Genomic DNA, 23,363 nt, shown 5'->3' with positions numbered 1-23,363 from the left:
TGTGATTCTTTAATCTGGTTACAGATACATAACTTGGAAAAATCAAAACCTAAGAAATCTCTCATCATTCCTAAAGCTTAGGACATGGATGTGAAAGAAGGAACTATCCACCAGGTAACTTAGGTGATATCTTCTGATTGATTGATTGATTGATTGATTATTATTTGGCTGTGTTGGGTCTTTGTTGCTGCGTGCAGGCTTTCTCTAGTTGCGGTGAGCGGGGGCTACTCTTCGTTGCGGTGTGCGGGCTTCTCATTGCGGTGGCTTCTCTTATTGCGGAGCACGGGCTCTAGGCGAGCAGGCTTAAGTAGTAGTTGCGTGCAGGCTCAGTAGTTGTGGCTTGCGGGCTTAGTTGCTCCACCACATGTGGGATCTTCCCAGACAAGGGATCAAACCCTTGTCCCCTGCATTGGCAGGTGTATTCTTAAACACTGTGCCACCAGGGATGTCCCTGATTTATTTTTTATTACATTAACAAAATAGGAATTACCAAGTTTAGGGATCCCCTATCTCATGTACCAAAGGAGCTACTTTTAATTCCTTGAAGCCTTAAAATCAGCAAGGAAATAGAAAATGGTGGGGACAGTACAATCCTTGACTAAGGACTGTACACAGCATCTGTAACGTGTTGTAAAGGCCCCTAAAGAAGGATGAGGTAGAGAGAGGTCCCATCACTGGCTCCCACCCACTCTGTTCTGGGGTTTTTGCAGACTAAGAACAAGGCGTGGCGCAAACTGCCTAAAGATAACAAGATTTCATAGCCATTAGAACACCTACCTTTTGGACTCTTACCCAAGATAATTAACCTTAAATAATGTTTCAGACGTTAATCATTAAGTTCAAGTTTACTCCAAAAAATTTTGCAGTGCTCGCTAAAGTTAAACTTGAGATTTAGCTGATAAGACTGAGTCCACAGCACTGAAATCACAAAACCACGCATCTGGAAATTGCATTTTATTCCGTTCTGCCATCTGTTTAATCTAACAAACATATTACTGAAATACCCACAAACACTTTTTTGCATAGAACTGTCGGAATATTTTCAATTTGAATTTATTATGAACAAACTACAAAGCATTTTCTTATTTTATTTTCCAAATGCTATTTATTTCTATAATTAATAGAGTTTTCAGCCTGATTTGAATTACCAAAAGATACTTAAATCTATTTTCATATATTTTATAATGTTAAGTTTCATGTAGTTTTTGATGGCTTACTATATGCAGTCAGTAGGTGGTTGAGGAAAAAATGTATATGCTAGAATGCCTTAAAATTTTTTATTTTCATTTTTAAAAATGAATGAAATCTACTCTAGATTTCATATTGTTTTAGAAGTATAGCACTTTCCCACTTTGAATTACTTAAGACCTAACACAGTTTTTAACACAATTAAAACATCTGTCCATCAGCTAGAAAGAATAACATAATGAGAAAAATCATAGGATATCATAATAGAAAAGAATTTCCCCCAAATATAAATTAATATATACCCCTCTAAAATTGTTAAATAATACAAAACAGTTTCAAGAAAAAAGTAAAAAAACAAAAACAAAAAACCACGTGCAATTCCTCTTTGCAGAGATAACCACTCTGAACAGTGGACGGACACACACACACTCCTGTGAACATGGAATCAGGCTCCATACGCTGCTGTGGAAACTCTTTTATCACTCAACAGGTTTCTTCATGGTTGGATAGTGTTCCATTGCAATGTGGATATCCTATATTTAACTGTCCCTACTGATTGACATTTAAGTTATTCACAACCTTTCACTATAACAACGTCATATAATTAGTCTAGTACAGATCTTTGCAAAATGCCAGTTATATAGTAGTTGTGTTAGTTGGAAATATCTTTATTTTGCCTTTTTATTATTGAAATGTATTTGAATTAATTATTTTTACTGTTGAAATTTTCAAACCACACAACATGCATAGTATAAAAAACCTCTCAGTACCTATCACCCTGCTTCAACAATTATTAATATTTTGCCACTCTGTTTCATCTATTTCTCACAGATACACTTTTTTTCCTATACTATTTTAAAGCAAATTCAATATGTCGTATAGTTTTATCCATAAATACTTTAGTGTGTATCTCTTACAGATAAGGTGTAGCATATTTTTAAAGAAAAAAAAGAATGTGTATATACGCATTAAATTTTGGGGGTCTACCATATCTTCATTGATTCACTAACTTTCATTTTAGTGTAAATATGCAAACTAACAGGAAGCCCTCAATAAAAATAAAATCTATTTCACAGAAGAACTAGAGCCTTCAATCATATAATCAAAATATTGGAGGGAGATTTATTTGTTCAGCCTTATTTATTAAGCCTATGCTATGTGCCAGGTAGTAGGTTATACACTGGGTTACTGAAATAAGACTGCAATCAGCCGTGTGGTCTATTCTCCAGCAAACCCATTCTGGGTGCCTGGCAAAGACATAGGAGTATAAATGTATTGAAACAAATGTCAACAATGATATTTGGTCCATATTACAAATAAATTATCAAATATATAAAAAGAGGGAAACAGAAATGGAGCTTCTCTCCTAACTAGTATTATTCTGGCTTTCAAACATTTTAGATATTTGATTTGCAAAATGTGATATAATTGTTGTGGTAAGGTATTTAAAGAAACCAAAATCCTCATAAATATTCCACTGAAGTAATCCTTCATTAAAAAAGAGCCAGCAGAGAGTCAAGTATAAGTTGAACTTAGATTTTTTTAGTGTGACTTACTGCTTTTGCTACTTCACTAAACGACTCCAATTAAACGCAAAAATGAATACAAACGTTACTTCAAAATTGTAAATATAATTCTTTTTCTTGGAATTGTGCCCTATTAATTTACTGTATACCTTTACTGAAAAAGTTTCTATTTTCCAGAATTATCTCTATTTTATAATTATTTTACCATTTGCATAAGGAACTACATCTGGTTTAAAGCCTATTTTGAGTGTGCCTTTCTCATTCTGAAACTAGTATGATAGATAACTAGTAGACTGCAGTAAAAAACAGTATGTCACTTTGTTTGTGAGGGCGTGGTGAAAATATTTGTTTATGAAGGTGCTGTTAATAAGGATATATATTTGGTCACTTGGTCAGTCGGCCATAGCCTGCACTCATTCTTGAAACCAGTCTTCCTCCTGCTCTGTGTAGCTTTAGGCTGCCTTCCTGCTACTGTCCAGTTATCATGTCTCAGGTAATAAAAACTTATTTTACTGCTAGACTTAGCAAAATAATTTAAAAAGATAAATCCAATGCTTAAGTAGAGTGTAGTATCTTCCAATTCTTTATATAAATAATCTTGATAGCCCCTCCCCCACTCCATTAGTGTCTAAAACTTAGAATTTTTAGGAAAGCACTTCTTTAGATAAATATTAACTTATATGGCAAAGTCTGCTTATGTTAGAATCAGTCTATTTTCTGATATAAAGTAGGTTTATTTTTCATCTTACAATATTTATCCTAATGAAAATTTACCAACAAATATGTATACACATATAACATATAAAGACATATACATATATGTGTGTGTGTGTATATATATATATATATATATATATATATATATAAAATTTACTGCAAAGATAAATTGATTGATTGATTATTTACTACTCCATGTTCAGAGACGAGAGTCCAGACCAAACTGTTGTGCTCAAATTCACTGGAAGATTTTGGTTTATTTTAAAGAAGATTTTGGTTCCTTGTTTTAGTTTATATGCATTGTGGAATACCCCTTACCCTGCCCCCAAATCATTCTTCACATTCCAATTGTATGTCAGTTCTAGAACCATTACAATTTTAAAACCATAAACAAATGATTTTCTTTGCCTATGTATAGGTCAGCCATTGCATTTAAAAACCGAGTATGCTGAAATTAATGCTAAAAATCACCTTCATAGAAATGTAAAAAAGCTTTTTTTGTACCTTTCATATTTTAAATTTCACAGTATTTGTTGCTTACTGTGTTACTATTTATTTTTATTTATATTTTATTAGATATTACTATAATTACTATACATTATTATATATTATTTATATTTTATTTGTTGCTTACATAGCAAATAAGTAAAAAATACGGGTTAGTCAGTGATTAGCTTTTATCTGACTAACCAGTTCACTAACCAGTTCTTGCTCTCTTTTTCAAATTGCTCATCATCTGCTGTTACGCTGGAACTGACAATGTATTGGGTATTTATTGATACTTAAGAATGGTCAGTATTGATAAATGCTTAAAGATGTCATGGTCATTATCTATTGATGCTTAAAATATTTATGCTGTATCCTACATAGTGTCATAGTGTCTTATTTTTAATTAAAAAAACTATTTCATATAGATGTATTTTTCTATGTCAGAGTGACTATATAGGAATGAAAAGGCTTAGATAAATTACAAATTCTTTTACCTCTATGGTTCCATTTCTTCACATGCATTTGCTGCTGGACCCACGTAAACTATTTTAGGTTCTCACCACTTTACAGAACCTTTATTCTCAAAGTCTTTCATTCTTTCATACAACAGACATTTATTTAGTATTTGGCATGTGCCAAGAGCTATTGTAGATGCTTGGGATATATCAGCGAACACTGGCAGGGAGAGACAGACAATAAACATAACAAATAAATTATATAATGTATTAGAAAGTGACAAGTGTAGGAAAAAAGAAAAATAGAGCAAAGTAAGAGACATGGTTTAGGTAGGCTTCCTTGAGCAAAGACATGCAGGAGGAGAGGGAGTTAGCCACATGAATATCTGAAGGATGAGCTCTCCAGGCGTAAGGAACAGCCTATATGTTCAGGGAGACATCAGGGAGCCCAGAGTGGCTAGAGTTAAATGGGCTGGAGAGAAGAAGCCAGGAGATATGACCTGATCAAGAACACATACTTTTACCCTGAGTGAAATGGAGTTGGGACCAGAGGGGTGACACATCTGACTTAGATTTCAGCAGCATCATTCTGACTGCTGTGTTTAGACTAGACTGGGGTAGAGGAGAGTTCAGGAGAAGAAACAGGGAGACCTGCTGAGAGGCTGTTGCAGGAATCCAGGCAAAGATGAAAGTGGCTGGTAGCAGAGGAGGAGATGGGAAGTGGCTGACTCTGGTTATGTTGTGAAGGCTGAGGTCCACAGGATTAGGAATGTGAGGGAAAGAGGTGCTGAGAAGGGCTCCAGGGCTTTTGGCTTGATCACTTGGGAGGATGGAACTGTTATCAACTGAGATGAAAAGGAGCAGGCTTTGGAGTAAGAGGAGGACTGGGGATTGACCATTTCACAGTATGGAGGTCATTGATGACTCTGACAAACAATTTCTGTGTCATGATGGAGGTGAAAGCCTGACTGGGTGAGTGTAAGAGAGAAGGGGGACACAGGGGGGGATTGGAAATCATGAGTGTAGACTGCTCACTTGAGAATAGTCACCAGTGGACTTTTCTAACTCATTTTCATTTACTCCTTAACAATATTATCCTGTGATTACCCCTTTCTTGAAACACTGTTCTCCCATGGCCTCTGTAATCTTACATCTCTGGACACAATTTTTCTGTTTCCTTTACTCACTGGCATTGAATACCCCAGAGACCTTGAAGGATAAACAGTGGTTATGCCTGACACATTTGGGACATGGGAGGAACAGTAAGAAGGACATTCCAAAGAGAAGAACTAAAACAAACAAAGGCCCGATGAGGTTACATGTGTTTAAGGAACAGTGAATACTGATTCTGGTGTGGTCAACATATGCTTCATACAGGGACCAGAATGAGTGTAGACTGGGCCACGGTGGTCAAGGAGAGTTTTAGGCATGTAGAAATCATCTGGAGACTATTCCAGAAACCTAATCCAAGGAGCAGAGAATGGAGAATAAGACAGTACTAACAGACCTAGAAATGGCTGGTCAGGGAAACTGGCTGTGGATGGCACATGCTGGCGAGGTAGGCTCAGAGATGAAGCTGCATTTTCAAACTTGACTAATGCAAGAAGAGCATTCCCCTTTAAAAATACAGAAATGAAGGAGTGGTAGGGAAGACGTAACAGGAAGATGACTGATTCCGTCCATCATAAACTGGGTTGGACTGAATCAGTAGACAACTAGATTAAAATTCAGGACATGGTGTCTGGGGAGTCCACATAGAAATGTTAGTTGAAGGCATGTGTGAGCGTGTAAGCAGCTAAGAGAAGAACACAAATGACAATTTTGAGGACAGGATATCGACGCATAAGGAATGGGGGAGTGGGAGAAGGTGCAGAGAAAAGCAGTCGGGATAAGGTCAGAAAGCAGAGGTGTGGAGTCCCAGAGCCAAGGAAAAGGAGGGTGTGTGGTGGCAACATTGGTGTCAGTAAAAGCCCAGGAGAAGGAGGCCTGAGAGGCAGAAGGCTTCGGTCTCAGAGGTCCCTAGTGGCTGCTGCGGTTCAAAGGTGAAGCACAGAGGATGGTCAGGTGTGCAGGAAGCAAGTGCTGGAGTGTTCTGTGAGAAGTTCGGCTGTGAAGGGAGGACGGTCATTGGAAGAGATGGCAAGATCAAAGGAACATTTGTGATCTGAAACAAAAGTACAAACACTTCAAAATAACCAGAAAAAAAAAGAAACGCTGAGAATATAACAAATGAATAGGATTTTTCAATTTTAAGCTTTTCATCTATGATTTGTAAAATTTCTGAAAACTGCTACCACTAAATATTAACAGAAAACTCATAAACAGTTGATCATCTTAGTTTATCAGCTTGTTTTTTTAAGAATGCTCATGATTGATTTTTTTTAATATTACATGTATCTGTCATATGTTTTCTGCCAGTGAAACTTTTCCTAGTTTCTACAAAAAATAAAATGCATTAATGTTTTATTGTATTCCACAGAGATCATCCTTGCTACTTTATATTTATTAAATTTCTGAATTTAAATATTCAAGGAATGTTTTACTGTTAACATTCAAAGATGAAAGAAATTATGTATAGTATGCAAGTAATATTTTAATATTTTGTTCCACTAGCTTTTTTCCAGAGGATCAATAGGAATTATTTACATTTGGTACCCTACATTCCTGTATAAAAAGCAGAAATCTGCAGTCATATTCAAGGAGAAATCTGGCAAAACATAATGGGCTCTGTGGTTTATTATATATGTACTTATCTGATCATTAAAATAGTTTTGGAATAAAATATTTAAATCTCTGAAGAACATGAGTTAAGCTGCTTTAAGATAAAATCCTGGGTCTGCATGTAGGGGGAACATATGTCAGTATAATCATTTAGCTAAGATGTATGACATAATGGAATTTTATAAACATGCTGTTTCAACCATTATAAGGTTTTATTGCTAAGAGTAAAGATTTTATATAAATTGTCTTTTTCAAATTCATTTCTAGCCCTGCTCCTTACCAATACTGCTATACTGAAAAAAGGAAATAAATATGGGACTTTTATGAAGCAAAGACAGCCTCACTACCCTCATTTCCCTTTGGTTCTCAACTTGGTAAATGCTTGTTTTAGTCTGAATCAGAATTTGAAAACTAGCTTCCTTTCTGGAGTTCCTGTTTTTGATAATGGCAAGCTAGGTTATTCAAACTAACCCTCTCATGGAAAGCAACTAATAATGCTGGATGAATTTTTTAAAGTTCATGAAAACATCCAAGAACCAAAATGACATAAGGAATTACAGTCTAAACACTAAGAAAAAACCAGAAAAGTAAACAGAGTATTCAAAAGCACTTTTGCTTATAAGATATATGATAATCCAGAGCTGAAACTAAGCTGTTTTGATGCCGTTGAGGAGTGAGGGGAACAGAAATGTAAAAGTCCAGAGCCTGCAAAGACGCAAAGCCTAACTGGAGGTGCCCACCACACCCTGCAGCACACACACTTTGCCGGGATCCTGAAGCCTGTGCCCATGGCAAAGGTAAGCCGCCAGTAACTAGCTCCATTCTCTTCACCCCCAGCAAGCCACCAGGGTGCACCACCTTAGTGGGAGAGGAGTAGGCAGAAAAACATCCCTGTAAAGGGGCCCCCAGTGGATTTCTGCCCAAATTTATATCACCAAGGTGATCCAAGAAACCTCAAACCAAGAATTTAGTTTAAAATAATACCAGAAATATAAAATTATCAGAAATACCAAAACCTTTAGGGAGAAAACTAAACTTTATTGAATTATATTAAAGAATATCCAAGTAAATGGAGAACTGTCATGTTCATAGATTGGAACTCAATAATGGAAAGATTGAATGCGATTTTGTTCCAAATTTCAACATGTTTGTTTTAAAACTTGATAAGCTTATTGTAAAATTGATACGGGAATGCAAAGGCAAGAATAAACAAAGGCTCTTAGAGAAAAACAAGAAGGGAGAACTTGCTCTCCAGATAGCAAGATTTATACAGAGCTGTAATAATTAAAACAAAATGGGGGACCTCCCTGGTGGCGCAGTGGTTAAGAATCCGCCTGCGAATGCAGGGGTCACGGGTGCGAGCCCTGGTCTGGGAAGATCCCACATGTGGCGGAGCAACTGAGCCCGTGCACCACAACTACTGAGCCTGTGCTCTAGAGCCCGCGCTCTAGAGCGCGCAAGCCACAACTACTGAGCCCTGTGCCCCTAGAGCCCGTGCTCCACAAGAGAAGCCACCGCAATGAGTAGCTCGCACACCGCAACGAAAGCAGCCCCCGCTCACTGCAACTAGAGAAAGCCCGTGTGCAGCAATGAAGATCCAACACAGCAAAACATAAATTAATTAATTTTTGAAAAAATAGCCAATACGGTATTGGTATGCAGATTAACAAACCACTGGAACAGAGTCCAGAAATGGGCCGATACATATACGATTTCATACTGTCACTGTTTATAATAGCTTGAACACAATCTAAGTGGCCATTATGAATCTTACAAACATAAAAAAGCAAGACGTGAATGAGCTTCCATTCATGCGTAGTCCAAAAACAGGACAGATTCAACCATCCTGTTTAAGGATGCATATATAAGTGTTAAAATTATAAACAAAGGCAAGACATTGTTTAAAAATCCAGTATAGTAGTGCCTTATGAGGGAGGGAAGGAATTATGACTGGGGCAGGTAGATGATAGGGATGGTAGGGAGGTTCTTCTGGAACAGTGGTAGTATTCATTTTACTTCTTGTCCTGGGTGCTAGTTATATAAGCATTGACTTTATAATTATTCATTAAACTGTACCTGTATGTTTATGCACTTTTCAATGTGTGGGTTATATTTCATGCGGTGTGTGTGTGTTTTATTTTGCGAAAAATAATACCAAAAAAAAAAAAAAAAACCCTCACACAGTGTAGAAGCCTGAAGGGTCTTACCTTTGGGGCTGTAAGGTAGTAAAATGGGGCTGTAGTTCATAACAATTGCATTCTGACAGTTCTCTGAAGGATGGTGGACGCCCAGGGCTCTCAGAATGTAACAATGGCTTGAAAGCAGAATGAGGGGCTTTATGGGGGGTTGTGGGGATGTGCAGTGAGGGCAAAGGGCAACAGAATGCAGCATGAATTGTGGGGTCACAAGGTTGTTTAGTCCTATGAGGCTCACCTTTTCCTGCCTAGAACGATGTGGGGTTAGGATATTTCTTCATGCTTTTCCATCCAACAATTCAATTTCTAGAGGTTTATGCTGACAGAATCACTGGATAAGAAATCAACTATGTATATACATGGTTGCTAACATTGTTTTAGATGGTAAAAAAATTGGAAACACTACAGATACCCATCAAAACAGTATTGTGTCCTTATAATGGATCCCTACACACTATTAAAAACTATGCCCATGATAAGTGGAAATGCAAGTTGCAAAACTGTATGTGATATGAACTGATTTTTACTTTGTTAAGTGTGTATAGTCATAGAAAATGGAGAAATACATGCTTAACTATTAAAAATAGTTTTCTTTGGAGAAAGGGTGAAATACAGGTGATTTTTGCTTTCTATTTTATACATGTCTGAATTGTTTGAATTTTTAAATAGGTGTTTTATAATGAAAAGATTTTTATTTTGGAGTAAAAAATGTTTTATTGTCATTGAATGCAGTATAAGTGATGCTGCCACCTGTAAAAAGGATTTCATGGAACTAGTTTTCGTTAGACCTGCTAGGATGCAGCAGTTCACTTAGCATTTTCTTCCTTGGAGGTGCTTGATGAGTTTGTTTTTGGATGGTAACAGACTGCAGTTAGAAGACTTGTAACATACACTGAACACTCTTTGTGTATCAGGCAACAGTCTAAATGCTTTACAGTAATAATTCATTTTCCTTCACAATAGTCCTTTAAGGTACACACTGCTCTTGAGTCTTACAAGCACTTGCACGCTCATTTGCCCGAGGTACAAACCTTTCTTCAACTAGTCATTCTCAGTCTTTTCTCTCCTTCACTGCTCCCATGTAAACTCACCCCCTTTAGGAACATTTCTCATTTCACTCAGTGCATATCAAGGTGGAGGGTGAGGGTTTAGAGGTGATGCATGGAGCTTATAAGTTTGAAAAAGCCCTTCAAGGTCCAAGGTGTGTAGGAGGGGAGCTCCTTCCCCCTTCTCCTCTGTTTCCCTTGAAAATCACTCTTAATTGGTTTGGGCCAGCACCCAGAAGTCTTCCCAGTTTACTGCTCTGAGAACTATTTGAGAAACCAGTGTAAATAGTTATCAGCAGAAAAGCTAGTCTCCTCAGAGGTCACGATCAAGGCTTCCAGAGTCCAGCTGGTGTTAAGAGATTTCCCTGCTGACCTTACCCAGCCCATGCAATTGCTTTGTAGATGCTGAAGCCATAGGACTGCAGAGCCATCGACGCCCACCCGAGCCCATGCGTTCTACCACCTCAGAAGATCCCCACGTTCATAGAGCCTGCTTTGGCACCCCTATAAAAGGTAGTTAATGATTATCACCTAGGCTTTTATGGCATATCTATAAAACAAAGAACTTTTATATGTTATAAAATTGAGCAAGCTCTGTTTCCTAGAGCAATAAATACAGCCTGCCTTTTCTAAGAACTAGTTTTAGTACTTTGTAAACTAAAGAAAGGCACGATATATGTGGGGCTGCTGAGATGAAACGAAGTATTTTTAGTCATATTTTTCTTTAACCAGATTTACCACATTTCATTACCTTGCTGCCTACTATTGCTCTGCGGTTCCTAAGGAAATAACTAGATGAAATTGAGAATAAAAACAACATAAAGTAGCATATTCAATACCCCAGGTTGCATATACCCAATCGGGTTGCACAGTGATTAAATTCAGCTTTAGTTAACCTGATTTCAAATGCAGTTCAATTCTGGGGGCTATAAGAAACACAATGCTTGCTCTACATTATCACAGAATACTTACATTGAAACATACGGTGTTGAGTTTCCCTTCCATATAGGAACATTAACACACAACAGCTGGTTATTCTTTGAGAGATCACTGAGTATTGTATTTGCACTGTCAATGTGATGAAGATTTTATTTGGCCAAGGAGAGCATTAGCCCAACATTTCTAGCTGCTCCCCTCTCTACACATGCATACGACCTGTGGCATCTCCGCCCTGCTCTGTGCTCTAGGAAGGGGTATGGAGATCCATCTGGATGTTGGGGACCATGACGTTTCTAACAGGCAGCTCTATTTAGACTTAGTCTCCCAAGACTTTTCAACTTTGGATGTATTATCTCGTTTGAAAAGAGGCCCCAAAGCATAGAGCATCTGCGTAACTCAGAAGGAAGAATTTTCAGACATTCAAAGTTGATTATATAACAAGGCTGTGTAATTTCTTCCTGGGAAGAGGAGAGTAGGATTTCTAAATCAAATTGGGTCACTTTTGCCTGGACTGGCTTTAATTAACTGGTAATTCTTCTGGAGAATATGGAGATAGACTAGAGGTCCTCTCAAGGTTCCTTCAAATCTGCCTGCTCTTTGCTGAATGACAGAACATAAGATCAGAAAGAGATCTTGGTCCAGTTCCTTCACGTGACAGTGGGGGAACCGAGATACAAGGTGTAAATGTAGTTCACATTATTATTATAATTATGAGGAAAAAATAATTATGTTGCTTTCTAGTCCCATCTTGCTCTTAAAAAAAAAACCAAAACAGAACTTCTCATTGTGAAAAATACCATAGATTCAAAAGAGCTTATAAAGTATATATGTGCAATTCAGTACCTCAGAAGCTTCCTAAGTGCCTCTTCCCGATCTCATTCACTTCCTGCTCCCAGAGAAGTAACTATGCTCTTGAATGGTTTGTTAATCATTCTCATGCTTTTCTTTCATTCAACATTGTTTTGAGGTTCAACCACGTCAATGCTCTAGTGTTTGCTTATTCATTTTTTTTTCTATATACTATCTCACTGTTTGAACGTACCATCATTTATCCATTCTACTGTTGATGAACTTTGGATTGTTTCCAGTTGGCATTTTTGTTTGTTTGTTTTGATTTGTTTTGTGTGTGATTTGCATATGTACAAGTTTCTCAACTCTGGAGTTGATATATGAAGGGAGAGCCAATCATTGGAAAAGTGACGTTTGAGCTGAGTCCTGGAAGGAGGCAGTCATGTGAAGATGAGCAGAAGAATGTTCCAAGGAGAAGGAACAACATGCAAAGGTTCTAGGGTGAGAAGTCTTGGAATGCTAGAGGGAGAGCAAGAAGGCCCAAGTGACTAGAGCATTAGGAACCCGTGGGAGAGTGGTAAGAGGTGACATCTAAAAGGTAGCAGAAGCCAGATAATTTAGATATCGTGTCAAGGAAGATGCAATGGGAAGCTGGTAATGAGGCCTCTTTGGGTGATGTGTGGAAAACAGGTTATAATAGGGACAAGACATAAGGCCTGGAGAGCAATGAAGAGGCTGCTGAGGTCCTCCTGGCAAGGCATGGTGAAGGCTTAGATAAGAAAAGAGGTATTGGAGATGGAGAGACTTGACTGAACTCAGAAATATTTTGGAGATAGGTGGGTTGGATATGAAGGGTGAGAAAAAGAGAGCAATGTAGCTGGAATCCAACATTTTTACCTTGCAAAACAAGGTGACTAGTCATAGGAGTTACTGAGACACAGAGGGCTAGGGGAAGGACAGAGGTATTTTGGAGAGATGGAGAAAATAAATGTTTTTGTTTTGGCAGTGTTAGGTTTGAGATGCCCAATAGACATCCAGGGGGAGTAGCCGGTAGGCAGTTAGATCTATAAATCTGTAGAAAGGTCTGGCCTGGAAAGGTAAGTTTGGAGTCATCAGCATATCCCTGGGATAGAGTAGGATTGCCCAGATGAGGGGAAGAAGGGAAGAGGGCCAAGATATAGCCCTGAGGTACCCCCAACAGTTTTTGGACAAGCTGAGGGAGGAGAGCCAGCAAAGGATGGGGAAGCAGGAAGAAAGCCATAAAGGTATTATGGAAGCCAAGAGATGAGACTGTTTCTGGAAGGAATGTTGCCAAAGGTCAGATAAGATGAGGACAGAGAAATGGACAGACAGACAAAGACAGACGGTGTCCTTGGAAAAAGCTTTTTTACCTGAGTGGAGGGATGATACCTGACCAGAGTGGGTGTAAGTGAACATGAGGTAAGGAAGTGGAGAGTGTGACCAAGATCGAATATGGGGACTAGATCAATGAAGGGAAGGAAAAAAGAGGTGGGAGCTGGAGAGTGGTATCAGGTGGGAGGGGGGCTTTTGTTTGTTGAAGATGGAAGATGTTAGAGAACGTTTGCATGCTAATGGTAAGAATTCTCTAGAGAGAGAGAGATGCTGATGGCAGGGTGGCTATAGCAGGAGGGAGCCCTTAAGAAAGTCACAGAGGATCCAAACACAAGAGGAGGAGCAGACCTGTGATTCGAGCAGAGGTGCTCACGAAGATTTATATTGAGTATGCTCTTTATGGAGTAATTTTTAACAGAAAAAACTGGGAAACAACCTACATGCTCAACAATAGGAGACTCCTTTCTTAAAAGTTACAGCATAGAGGGGAGGAGTCAAATGACCGTGTGGGAAGAGATGGAGTTAGCATCTCCCCACAACTAGAGCACCTGCCGGCCACTGGTAGGGGACTCTGACCCCCAAGGAGACGGGAGGAACCCCAAAGTGGGATGTAGGGGGACCGAGGGAGGAAGAGATGTGGAGGCCAGACAAGATCAGCGCCCCTGAGGCCAGGGAGATCAGGAGAGGCAGATGGGAGGGACTCTCTGGGAAGAGCAGGAGAGGAGCAGAGGGCGATTGCCCTGCCAACTGGGGCCCAGGGAACATGCTGACCTCCCAGGCCGGACCCCTGCAATCCAGAGCCCCCTCCAGGCCGTCTGTGTCCTGTGGGCATAGGAGGGAGGCTGGGGAGATCAGGAGAGGCAGGCGGGAGGGGCCCTCCCAGACCAGAGGAGCAGGAGAGGAGAGGAGGGCGTTTGCCCTGCCCACTGGAGCCCAGGAAGCCTGCTAGGCTCCCAGGTGAGGTCTCCTGCCCTTTGAGACCAGGGGTGGGGGGCACGCCTGGGCCCCTTCTGTTCCTTGAGCCTAAGCCCCACCCCCCACAGTCCCCAGGGCCTTTTCCAGCCCTGTGGGTCCTGAGCATTGGCCCCGCCCACCATCCAAACCCCACCCTTGCTTAGGTCCCACACTGCACAGCCAAGGCCTTCCCACCCCCCTATTCTTTTTCCTTTCCCTCCTCTTTTTTACTATTGTGGTACTAAGGTACCTTCCAGTTGTTGATTCATCTCTATTTTTATTTTTACATTCTTTCTAACATATCTGTTAGTTTCCTGGTCTAATTTTATTTTTTACTTTGTTATTTTGGGTTTTTTTTTGCCACCCCACGTAGCTTGTGGGATGTTGATTTGCAAGCCCAGGGTTGGGGGGAAGCTTCTGCAGTGGGAGCTCCAAGTCTGAACCACTGGACTAACAGAGAACCTCAGACCCCAGGGAATATTCCTCAGAGTGAGGTCTCGTAGAGTTCCTCATCTCAGTGCCAAGACCCAGCTCTACACAATAGCCTACAAACTTCACTGTTGGAAGCCTCAGGCCAAACAACCAGTAAAACAAGAACACAATCCCACTCATTAAAAAACAAAACAAAAACAAAAACAAAAATATATGTCACAGATGAAGGAGCAAGGTAAAAACCTACAAGACCAAATAAATGAAGAGGAAGTAGGCAATCTACCTGCAAAAGAATTCAGAGTAATCATAGTAAACATGATCCAGAATCTCAGAAATAGAATGGAAGCACAGATTGAGGAAATACAAGAAAAGTTTAACAAAGATCTAGAAGAACCAAAGAACAAACAAACAGAGATGAACAACACAATAACTGAAATGAAAAATACACTAGAAGGAATCAATAACAGAATAATGGAGGCAGAAGAACGAATAAGTGAGCTGGAAGACAAAATGGTGGAAATAACTGCTGAGGAGCAGAATAAAGAAAAAAGAATGAAAAGAATTGAAAACAATCTCAGAGACCTCTGGGACCACACTAAACGCTTCAACATTCAAATTACAGGGGTACCAGAAGAAGAAGAGAAAAAGAAAGGGTCTGAGAAAATATCTGAAGAGATTATAGTGGAAAACTTCCTTAACATGGGAAAGGAAATAGTCACCCAAGTCCAGGAAGCACAGAGAGTCCCATACAGGATAAACCCTAGGAAAAACACACCAAGACATATATCAATCAAACTAACAAAAATTAAATTCAAAGAAAAAATATTAAAAGCAGCAAGGGAAAAACAAAAAATAACATACAAAGGAATCTCCATAAGGTTATCAGCTGATTTTTCAGTGGAAACTCTGCAGGCCAGAAGAGAGTGGCAGGATATACTTAAAGTGATGAAAGAGAAAAATCTACAACCAAGATTACTCTATCCAGCAAGGATCTCATTCAGATTCGATAGAGAAGTCAAAGCTTTTCAGACAAAAGCTAAGAGAATTCAGCACCACCAAACAAGCTTTACAACAAACGCTAAAGAAACTTCTCTAAGCGTAAACACAAAAGAAGAAAAAGACCCACAAAAACAAACCCAAAACAAGTAAGAAAATGGTAATAGGGACATACATATCGATAATAACCTTGAATGTAAATAGATTAAATGCCCCAACCAAAAGACACAGACTGGCTGAATGGATACAAAAACAAGACCCATCCATATATATGCTGTCTACAAGAGACCCGCTTCAGACCTAGGGACACATACAGACTGAAAGTGGAGGGATGGAAAAAGATATTCCATGCAAATGGAAATCAAAAGAAAGCTGGAGTAGCAATACTCATACCAGATAAAATAGACTTTAAAATAAAGACTGTTACAAGCGATAAGGAGGGACACTACGTAATGATCAAAGGATCAATCCAAGAAGAAGATAAAACAATTATGAATGTTTATGCACCCAACATAGGAGCACCTCAATACATAAGGCAAATACTAACAACCATGAAAGGAGAAATCCACAGTAACAGAGTAATAGTAAGGGACTTTTAACACCCCACTTTCACCAACAGACAGATCATCCAAACAGAAAATAAATAAGGAAACACATGCTTTAAATGACACAATAGACCAGATAGCTCTAATAGATATTTATGGAACATTCCATCCAAAAGTGGCAGAATACACTTCTCAAGTGCACATGGAACATTCTCCAGGATAGATCACATCTTGGGTCACAAATCAAGCCTTGGAAAATTTAAGAAAATTGAAATCATAACAAGCATCTTTTATGACCACAATGCTATGAGATTGGAAATCAATTACAGGAAGAAAACTGTAAAAAACACAAATACATGGAGGCTAAACAGTGTGCTACTAAATAACCAAGAAATCACTGAAGAAATCAAAAAAGAAATTTAAAAATATAGAAACAAATGACAACAAAAACACGATGACCCAAAACCTATGGGACACAGCAAAAGCAGTTCTAAGAGGGAAGTTTATAGCAATTCAATCTCACCTTAAGAAACAAGAAAAATCTCAAATAAATAATCTAACTCTACACTTAAAACAACTAGAGAACGAAGAACAAAGAAAACCCAAAGTCAATGGAAGGAAAGAAATCACAAAGATCAGAGCAGAAATAAATGAAATAGAAACGAAGAAAACAATAGCAAAGATCAATAAAACTAAAAGCTAGTTCTTTGAGAAGATAAACAAAATTGACAAACCCTTAACCAGACTCATCAAGAAAAAAAGGGAGAGGATGCAAATCAATAAACTTAGAAATGAAAAAGGAGAAATCACAACTGACACTGCAGAAATACAAAGGATTATAAGAGACTACTACAAACAACTATATGCCAATAAAATGGACAACCACGAAGAAATGGACAAATTCTTGGAAGGGTACAATTTTCCAAGACTGAACCAGGAAGAATTAGAAAATATAAACAGACCTATCACAAGTAATGAAATTGAAACTGTAATTAAAAATCTTCCAACAAACAAAAGTGCAGGACCAGATGGCTTCATAGGCGAATTCTACCAAACATTTGGAAAAGAGCTAACACCGATCCTTCTCAAACTCTTCCAAAAAATTGCAGAGAGAGAAACACTCCCAAATTCATTCTACAAAGCCACCATCACCCTGATACCAAAACCAGAAAAAAGATATCACAAAAAAAAAGAAAATTATACACCAATATCACTGATGAACATAGATGCAAAAATCCTGAACAAAATACTAGCAAACAGAATCCAACAGCACATTAAAAGGATCATACACCATGATCAAGTGGGATTTATACCAGGGATGCAAGGATTCTTCAGTATGCACAAATCAGTCAATGTGATACACCACATTAACAAATTAAGGAATAAAAACCATATGATCATCTCAATAGATGCAGAAAAAGCTTTTGACAAAATTCAACACCCATTTATGATAAAAACTCTCCAGAAAATGGGCATAGAGGGAACCTACCTCAACGTAATAAAGGCCATATATGACAAACCCACAGCAAGCATCATACTCAATGGTGAAAAACTGAAAGCATTTCCACTAGGGTCAGGAACAAGACAAGGATGTCCACTCTTGCCACTCTTATTCAACATAGTTTTGGAAGTCCTAGCCACAGCAGTCAGAGAAGAAAAAGAAATAAAAGGAATACAAATTGGAAAAGAAGTAAAACTGTCACTATTTGCTGATGACATGATACTATATATAGAAAATCCTAAAGACACCACCAGAAAACTACCAGAACTAATCAATGAACTTGGTAAGGTTGCAGGATACAAAATTAATGCACAGAAATCTCTGGCATTCCTATACACCAACAACAAAAAATCAGAAAGAGATATTAAGGAAACACTCCCATTTACCACTGCAGCAAACAGAATAAAATACCTAGGAATAAACCTGCCTAAGGAGGGCTTAAGACTTGTACTCAGAAAACTATAAAACACTGATGAAAGAAATCAAAGATGACATAAACAGATGGAGAAATATATCATGTTCTTGGATTGGAAGAATCAATATTGTCAAAATGACTATACTACCCAAAGCAACCTACAGATTCAATGCAATCCCTATCAAACTACCAATGGCATTCTTCACAGAATTAGAACAAAAAATCTTACAATTTGTATGGAAACACAAAAGACTGAATAGCCAAAGCAATCTTGAGAAAGAAAAACGGAGTTGGAGGAATCAGGCTCCCCAACTTCAGACTGTACCACACAGCTACAGTAATCAAGACAGTATGGTACTGGCACAAAAACAGAAATATAGATCAATGGTACAGGATAGAATGCCCAGAGATAAAACACACACACATATGGGCACCTAATTAATGACAAAGGAGGCAAGAACATACAATGGAGAAAAGACAGCCTCTTCAATAAGTGGTGCTGGGAAAACTGGACAGCTACTTCTAAAAGAATGAAATTAGAACACTCCCTAACACCATACACAAAAATAAACTCCAAATGGATTACAGACTTAAATGTAAGGCCAGACACTACAAAACTCTTAGAGGAAAACATAGGCAGAACACTCTATGACATAAATCACAGCAAGACCTTTTTTGACCCACCTCCTAGAGTAACAGAAATAATAACAAAAATAAACAAATGGGACTAAATTAAACTTCAAAGCTTTTGCACAGCAAAGGAAACCATAAACAAGACGAAAAGACAACCCTCAGAATGGGAGAAAATATTTGCAAATGAAACAACAGACCAAGGATTAATCTCCAAAATATACAAACAGTTCATGGAGCTCAATATCAAAAAAACAAACAATCCAGTTTAAAAATGGGCAGAAGACCTAAATAGACATTACACCAAGGAAGACATACAGATGGCCAAGAGGCACATGAAAAGATGCTCAACATCACTAATTATTAGAGAAATGCAAATCAAAACTACAATGAGGTGTCACCTCATGCTGGTCAGAATGGCCATTTTAAAAAAAGCTAGAAACAATAAATGCTGGAAAGGGTGTGGTGAAAAGGGAACCCTCCTACACTGTTGGTGGGAATGTAAATTGATACAACCACTATGGAAAACAGTATGGAGGTTCCTTATAAAACTAAAAATAGAACTACCGTATGACCCAGCAATCCCACCGCTGGGTATATACCCTGAGAAAACCATAATTCAAAAAGAAACATGCACCACAATGTTCACTGAAGCACTATTTACAATAGCCAGGACATAGAACCAACCTAGATGTCCATCAACAGATGAATGGATGAAGAAGATGTGGCACATATATACAATGGAATATTACTCAGCCATAAAAAGAAACGAAATTGAATTATTTGTAGTGAGGTGGATGGATCTAGAGTCTGTCATACAGAATGAAGTAAGTCAGAAAGAGAAAAACAAATACCGTATGCTAACGCATATATATGGAATCTAAAAAAAAAAAAAAAATGGTACTGATGAACCTAGTTGCAGGGCAGGAATAAAGAGGTAGATATAAAGAATGGACTTGATGACATGGGGTGGAAGGGCAAAGCTGGGGCAAAGTGAGAGTAGCATCAACATATATACACTACCAAATGGAAAATCGTTAGCTAGTGGGAAGCAGCAGCATAGCACAGGGAGATCAGCTCGGTGCTTTGTGATGACCTAGAGGGGTGGGATAGGGAGGGTGGGAGGGAGGCTCAAGAGGGAGGGGATATGGGGACATGTGTATGCATATGGCTGACTCACTTTGGTGTGCAACAGAAACTAACAAGGTATTGTGAAGCAATTATACTCCAATAAAGATCTATTTTTTAAAAGTTACAGCATATCCACCAAATGCAAGGTTGTAAAAATCACTTTGGGGGGTCCTATTTTATATAGACAAACATAATATACAAAAACATACACTCGAATTTTAAAAAGGAAAATACACATCTGTGTTACATGTACAAAAACTTCTGAAAGGTAATGCATTAGAACATTACCAGTGGTTACTTTGTGTATTGTTTGGGGGTGAACCCTTTATTTACATACATTTTTAAATGTCCAAATTGTCCATAATAAACATGAATTGTTAGGGAAAAGACAATTCTTGTTATTTTAAAAAATAGATGGAGCTTTCTCAACCATAAAAAGAACTAAATAATGCCATTTGCAGCAATACTGATGGACCTAGAGACTGTCATACTGAGTGAAGTAAGTCAGAGAAAGGCAAATATATGATCTCGCTTATATGTGGAATCTAAAAAAAGGGTACAAATGAACGTAGCTACAAAACAGAAATAGAATAGTAATAAAGAATAGTAATATCTTTCCTGTTAATTGGAATTACAAATAAGATGTTAGATATAAAGATGTAGGCACGCACAAGGCAATGCCAGTAAAATATTAATCAACGACCAAATACAAAGAGGTTGGGAACGCGTTCAAATTCTGGGCTCAGATAACCATAAAATGCACCAGCCCTTGGGCCTGCCTGGGACCATTTTGAACACTCGGGCTGAGCTGAGCTGGCCTGGAAAGTGCCACAGAGCCAGTGGGGCTACAGGCGTGCCTTGGAGAATGCAATGGGTTTTGATAAACAATAATGCAGATGCAATAGAAAATTCTGAAACTGGAAAATCCAAACGTGTTTAGGGAATTGGTTGGATTCACACACAACTTTTCGGAGCACAACACATCTATTGTGTGAATTGAGGTGCGTTTATACTGTACAACTCCATCTCAGGTGGCAGAGAGGCTGGATAGCACTTCGAATAAATGCACAAAACTCAATCTGTATGGACCTACTGTGGGTCCAGACAGACGAGGCCTCAAAATGCCTTTCAATTGCTACTGGTTATTTGTATCAGCCTGCATAAGGGTTGTTAAAGGACTGGTGCAGTCTTCATAACAGTGGTTCCCCAAACCAGTGCCTTTGGTCTTCTTTTGTCAAATTGAGTTTGGGAATCCCCAACAGACAGAATCACTGACTCTGATGTTCAGTCTGAGGATGCCAGTTTGGGGTTGGAGCTTGTAGCACGGAGTTTGGGGAGCACAACTATTTCTCAGCCAGAGGCACAATCGAGTTGACACAGCTGAGCTCTCTAATGAGAGGCACCTGTTTAACGTAATGGGGGTACACGTGGAAGCTGCCTTCCCCAATGGCAGCAAGACTAAGACTTTCAAATTCTGTTCCCAAGCAGAGCGCAGGCCTGCCATTCAGACAAATGATGCTTACTGTTCCTTCCTGCCCTCTATTGTGACAGAGTCTGAAACCTGGAAAGAAATGACAGACCTATGATTTTCACAATTTCTTAGGATTTAATTGGTGTCAAAGTCTGTTCCTGTAGTAAAATAGGCTGTTTTCAAGAAGTATTTGCTCAGCTTCTTGTAAGGAAACTTAGTTCGTCCTCCCTTCATTTATCATCTGACACCCACCAACAAATTCTTTCCCCTTATTTTTCACCTTCCTACTCTGATCCCCCAACCCCGGCAATTCATCTTTGACTTTCCCTAGACAGTGAGGAGAAGGAGTGAATCCCAGTGCAGCCAGCACACCTTCTGTTAGAAAGCTGGAGATAGCCAGGCCCCAGGGCTGCAGGGAGCTGCATTTCTGGGCTAAGTCCAAGGAGCATTGCTGCATAAAATTACCCAGAATCCAGACCAGGGCCCCAGACTGTCAGCGTGGGAGCCCAGAGCACTGAGGGGCAGAGAGCAGCGGCAAAGCCAATGTCAGAGAGGACCTGCTTCCTCCCTGTGGGCAGTGGTCCTCTGAGAGCACAGACAGTGTGCTTCTAATGATTGCATGTCTCAGCTATCCTTTTAATTAGGTGTGAAAATTACAAATGGCAGAAGGTTTAGCATTTGGGCTTTGATTATTCTGATTTGCCAAATAAAACCACCAGAGAATTATCTAAGGGAAAAAATGCCTACATTAGAACAAGTTAAGCCGCCCAGCACTGTTTCTATAAATATTTGTTGAGTGCATATGTGTTTTGTGTAAAATACTATATAAGCCATATAATGCATTACAGCGAGTTTAGAAAATAAATGGAAAAAAATTACTCATAATCTCACCACCATAACACAGCTATTATGGTTTTTGTCGTTTTTCTTTTACCTTTTATGTACATTTTGTTTCATTCTCATCATCATGCTGTTTGGTTTTTTTTCCAGCTTAACTTTATACTGTGATCAGGGTCCTATGTCCTATCTATCTATCTATCTATCTATCTATCTATCTATCTATCTATCTATCTATCTATCCATCATCTCCTGTAGGTTCTGTTTCTCTGGAGAACCCTTCTGGGCACAGAGATCCTCATCTTTCTTCCTCCATGGTGCTCTCAGAACTCTAACACCAAGCCTAAGTCCTCCAGGCAAGAGACTGAAAAATACTTTTCTAGGGAATGTAACCAGCTCAAGAGGAAAATCCTAAAACACAAATACTGGTGTCACAGGTTCCCAAGTTACAAAGATCAGCAAATCTCCCCACAGGGAGCCCTAGATCCACAAAGCCCACCCAAATCCTCCGAGCTACCGATCAGCTTCTTAGTCCCTGATCCTTAAATGTGAGGATCACCAGACATCTGCCTCTCTGACATAAAAGATGGAGAGCAACAGACAGGAGACAACCACATGGAGGAAACAGAGATTCTGGGGGAAGAAGAAAACTTCTTCTTCACAAATACTATCATTAGCATTCTCAGAGAGGTAAGGGAAAATATTTCACTATCGACAAGATACTGTTTTTCAGAAAAGGAAAACTCAGAGAACAACAATAAAAGAACTCAGATATTAAAATATTATAGCAAAATGGAAAACTCAGTAGAAGAATTAGAAGGTAAAAGTGAGGAAATATCCAGAAAATAGAGCAAAAAGAAAAATATGGAAAATCAGAGAGAAAAGATAGTAAAATGGAGAATAAGTTCAGGAGGTCTAATATCTAAAAAAGAAATATCTCTATATATTATAAGATATCTATAAGAAAGGAACACATCAAAGAAGTAATTCAAGAAAATTTCCTAGAAGTAAAGGACATGAGTTTCCTGACTAG

At 38.7% G+C, this 23,363-nt stretch overlaps 1 protein-coding gene across 1 annotated transcript in view; it reads left to right on the top strand.

The window, feature by feature from the left end:
* LOC309639919 (uncharacterized protein C18orf63) overlaps nt 1-20,606 on the top strand; it is a 49,908-nt gene extending 29,302 nt beyond the window's left edge. Inside the window, 1 exon segment of the mRNA XM_082417812.1 lies at nt 25-20,606. Coding sequence (XP_082273938.1) covers nt 25-81 — 57 coding nt within the window. The 3' untranslated portion in view covers nt 82-20,606.
* The last annotated feature ends 2,757 nt before the right edge of the window (nt 20,607-23,363 follow it).

Source organism: Balaenoptera physalus (assembly GCF_965194825.1).
Source record: "Balaenoptera physalus genome assembly, chromosome: 12".
Classification (NCBI taxonomy): Eukaryota; Metazoa; Chordata; class Mammalia; order Artiodactyla; family Balaenopteridae; genus Balaenoptera; species Balaenoptera physalus.
This window is presented reverse-complemented; position numbering and strand designations above follow the sequence as displayed.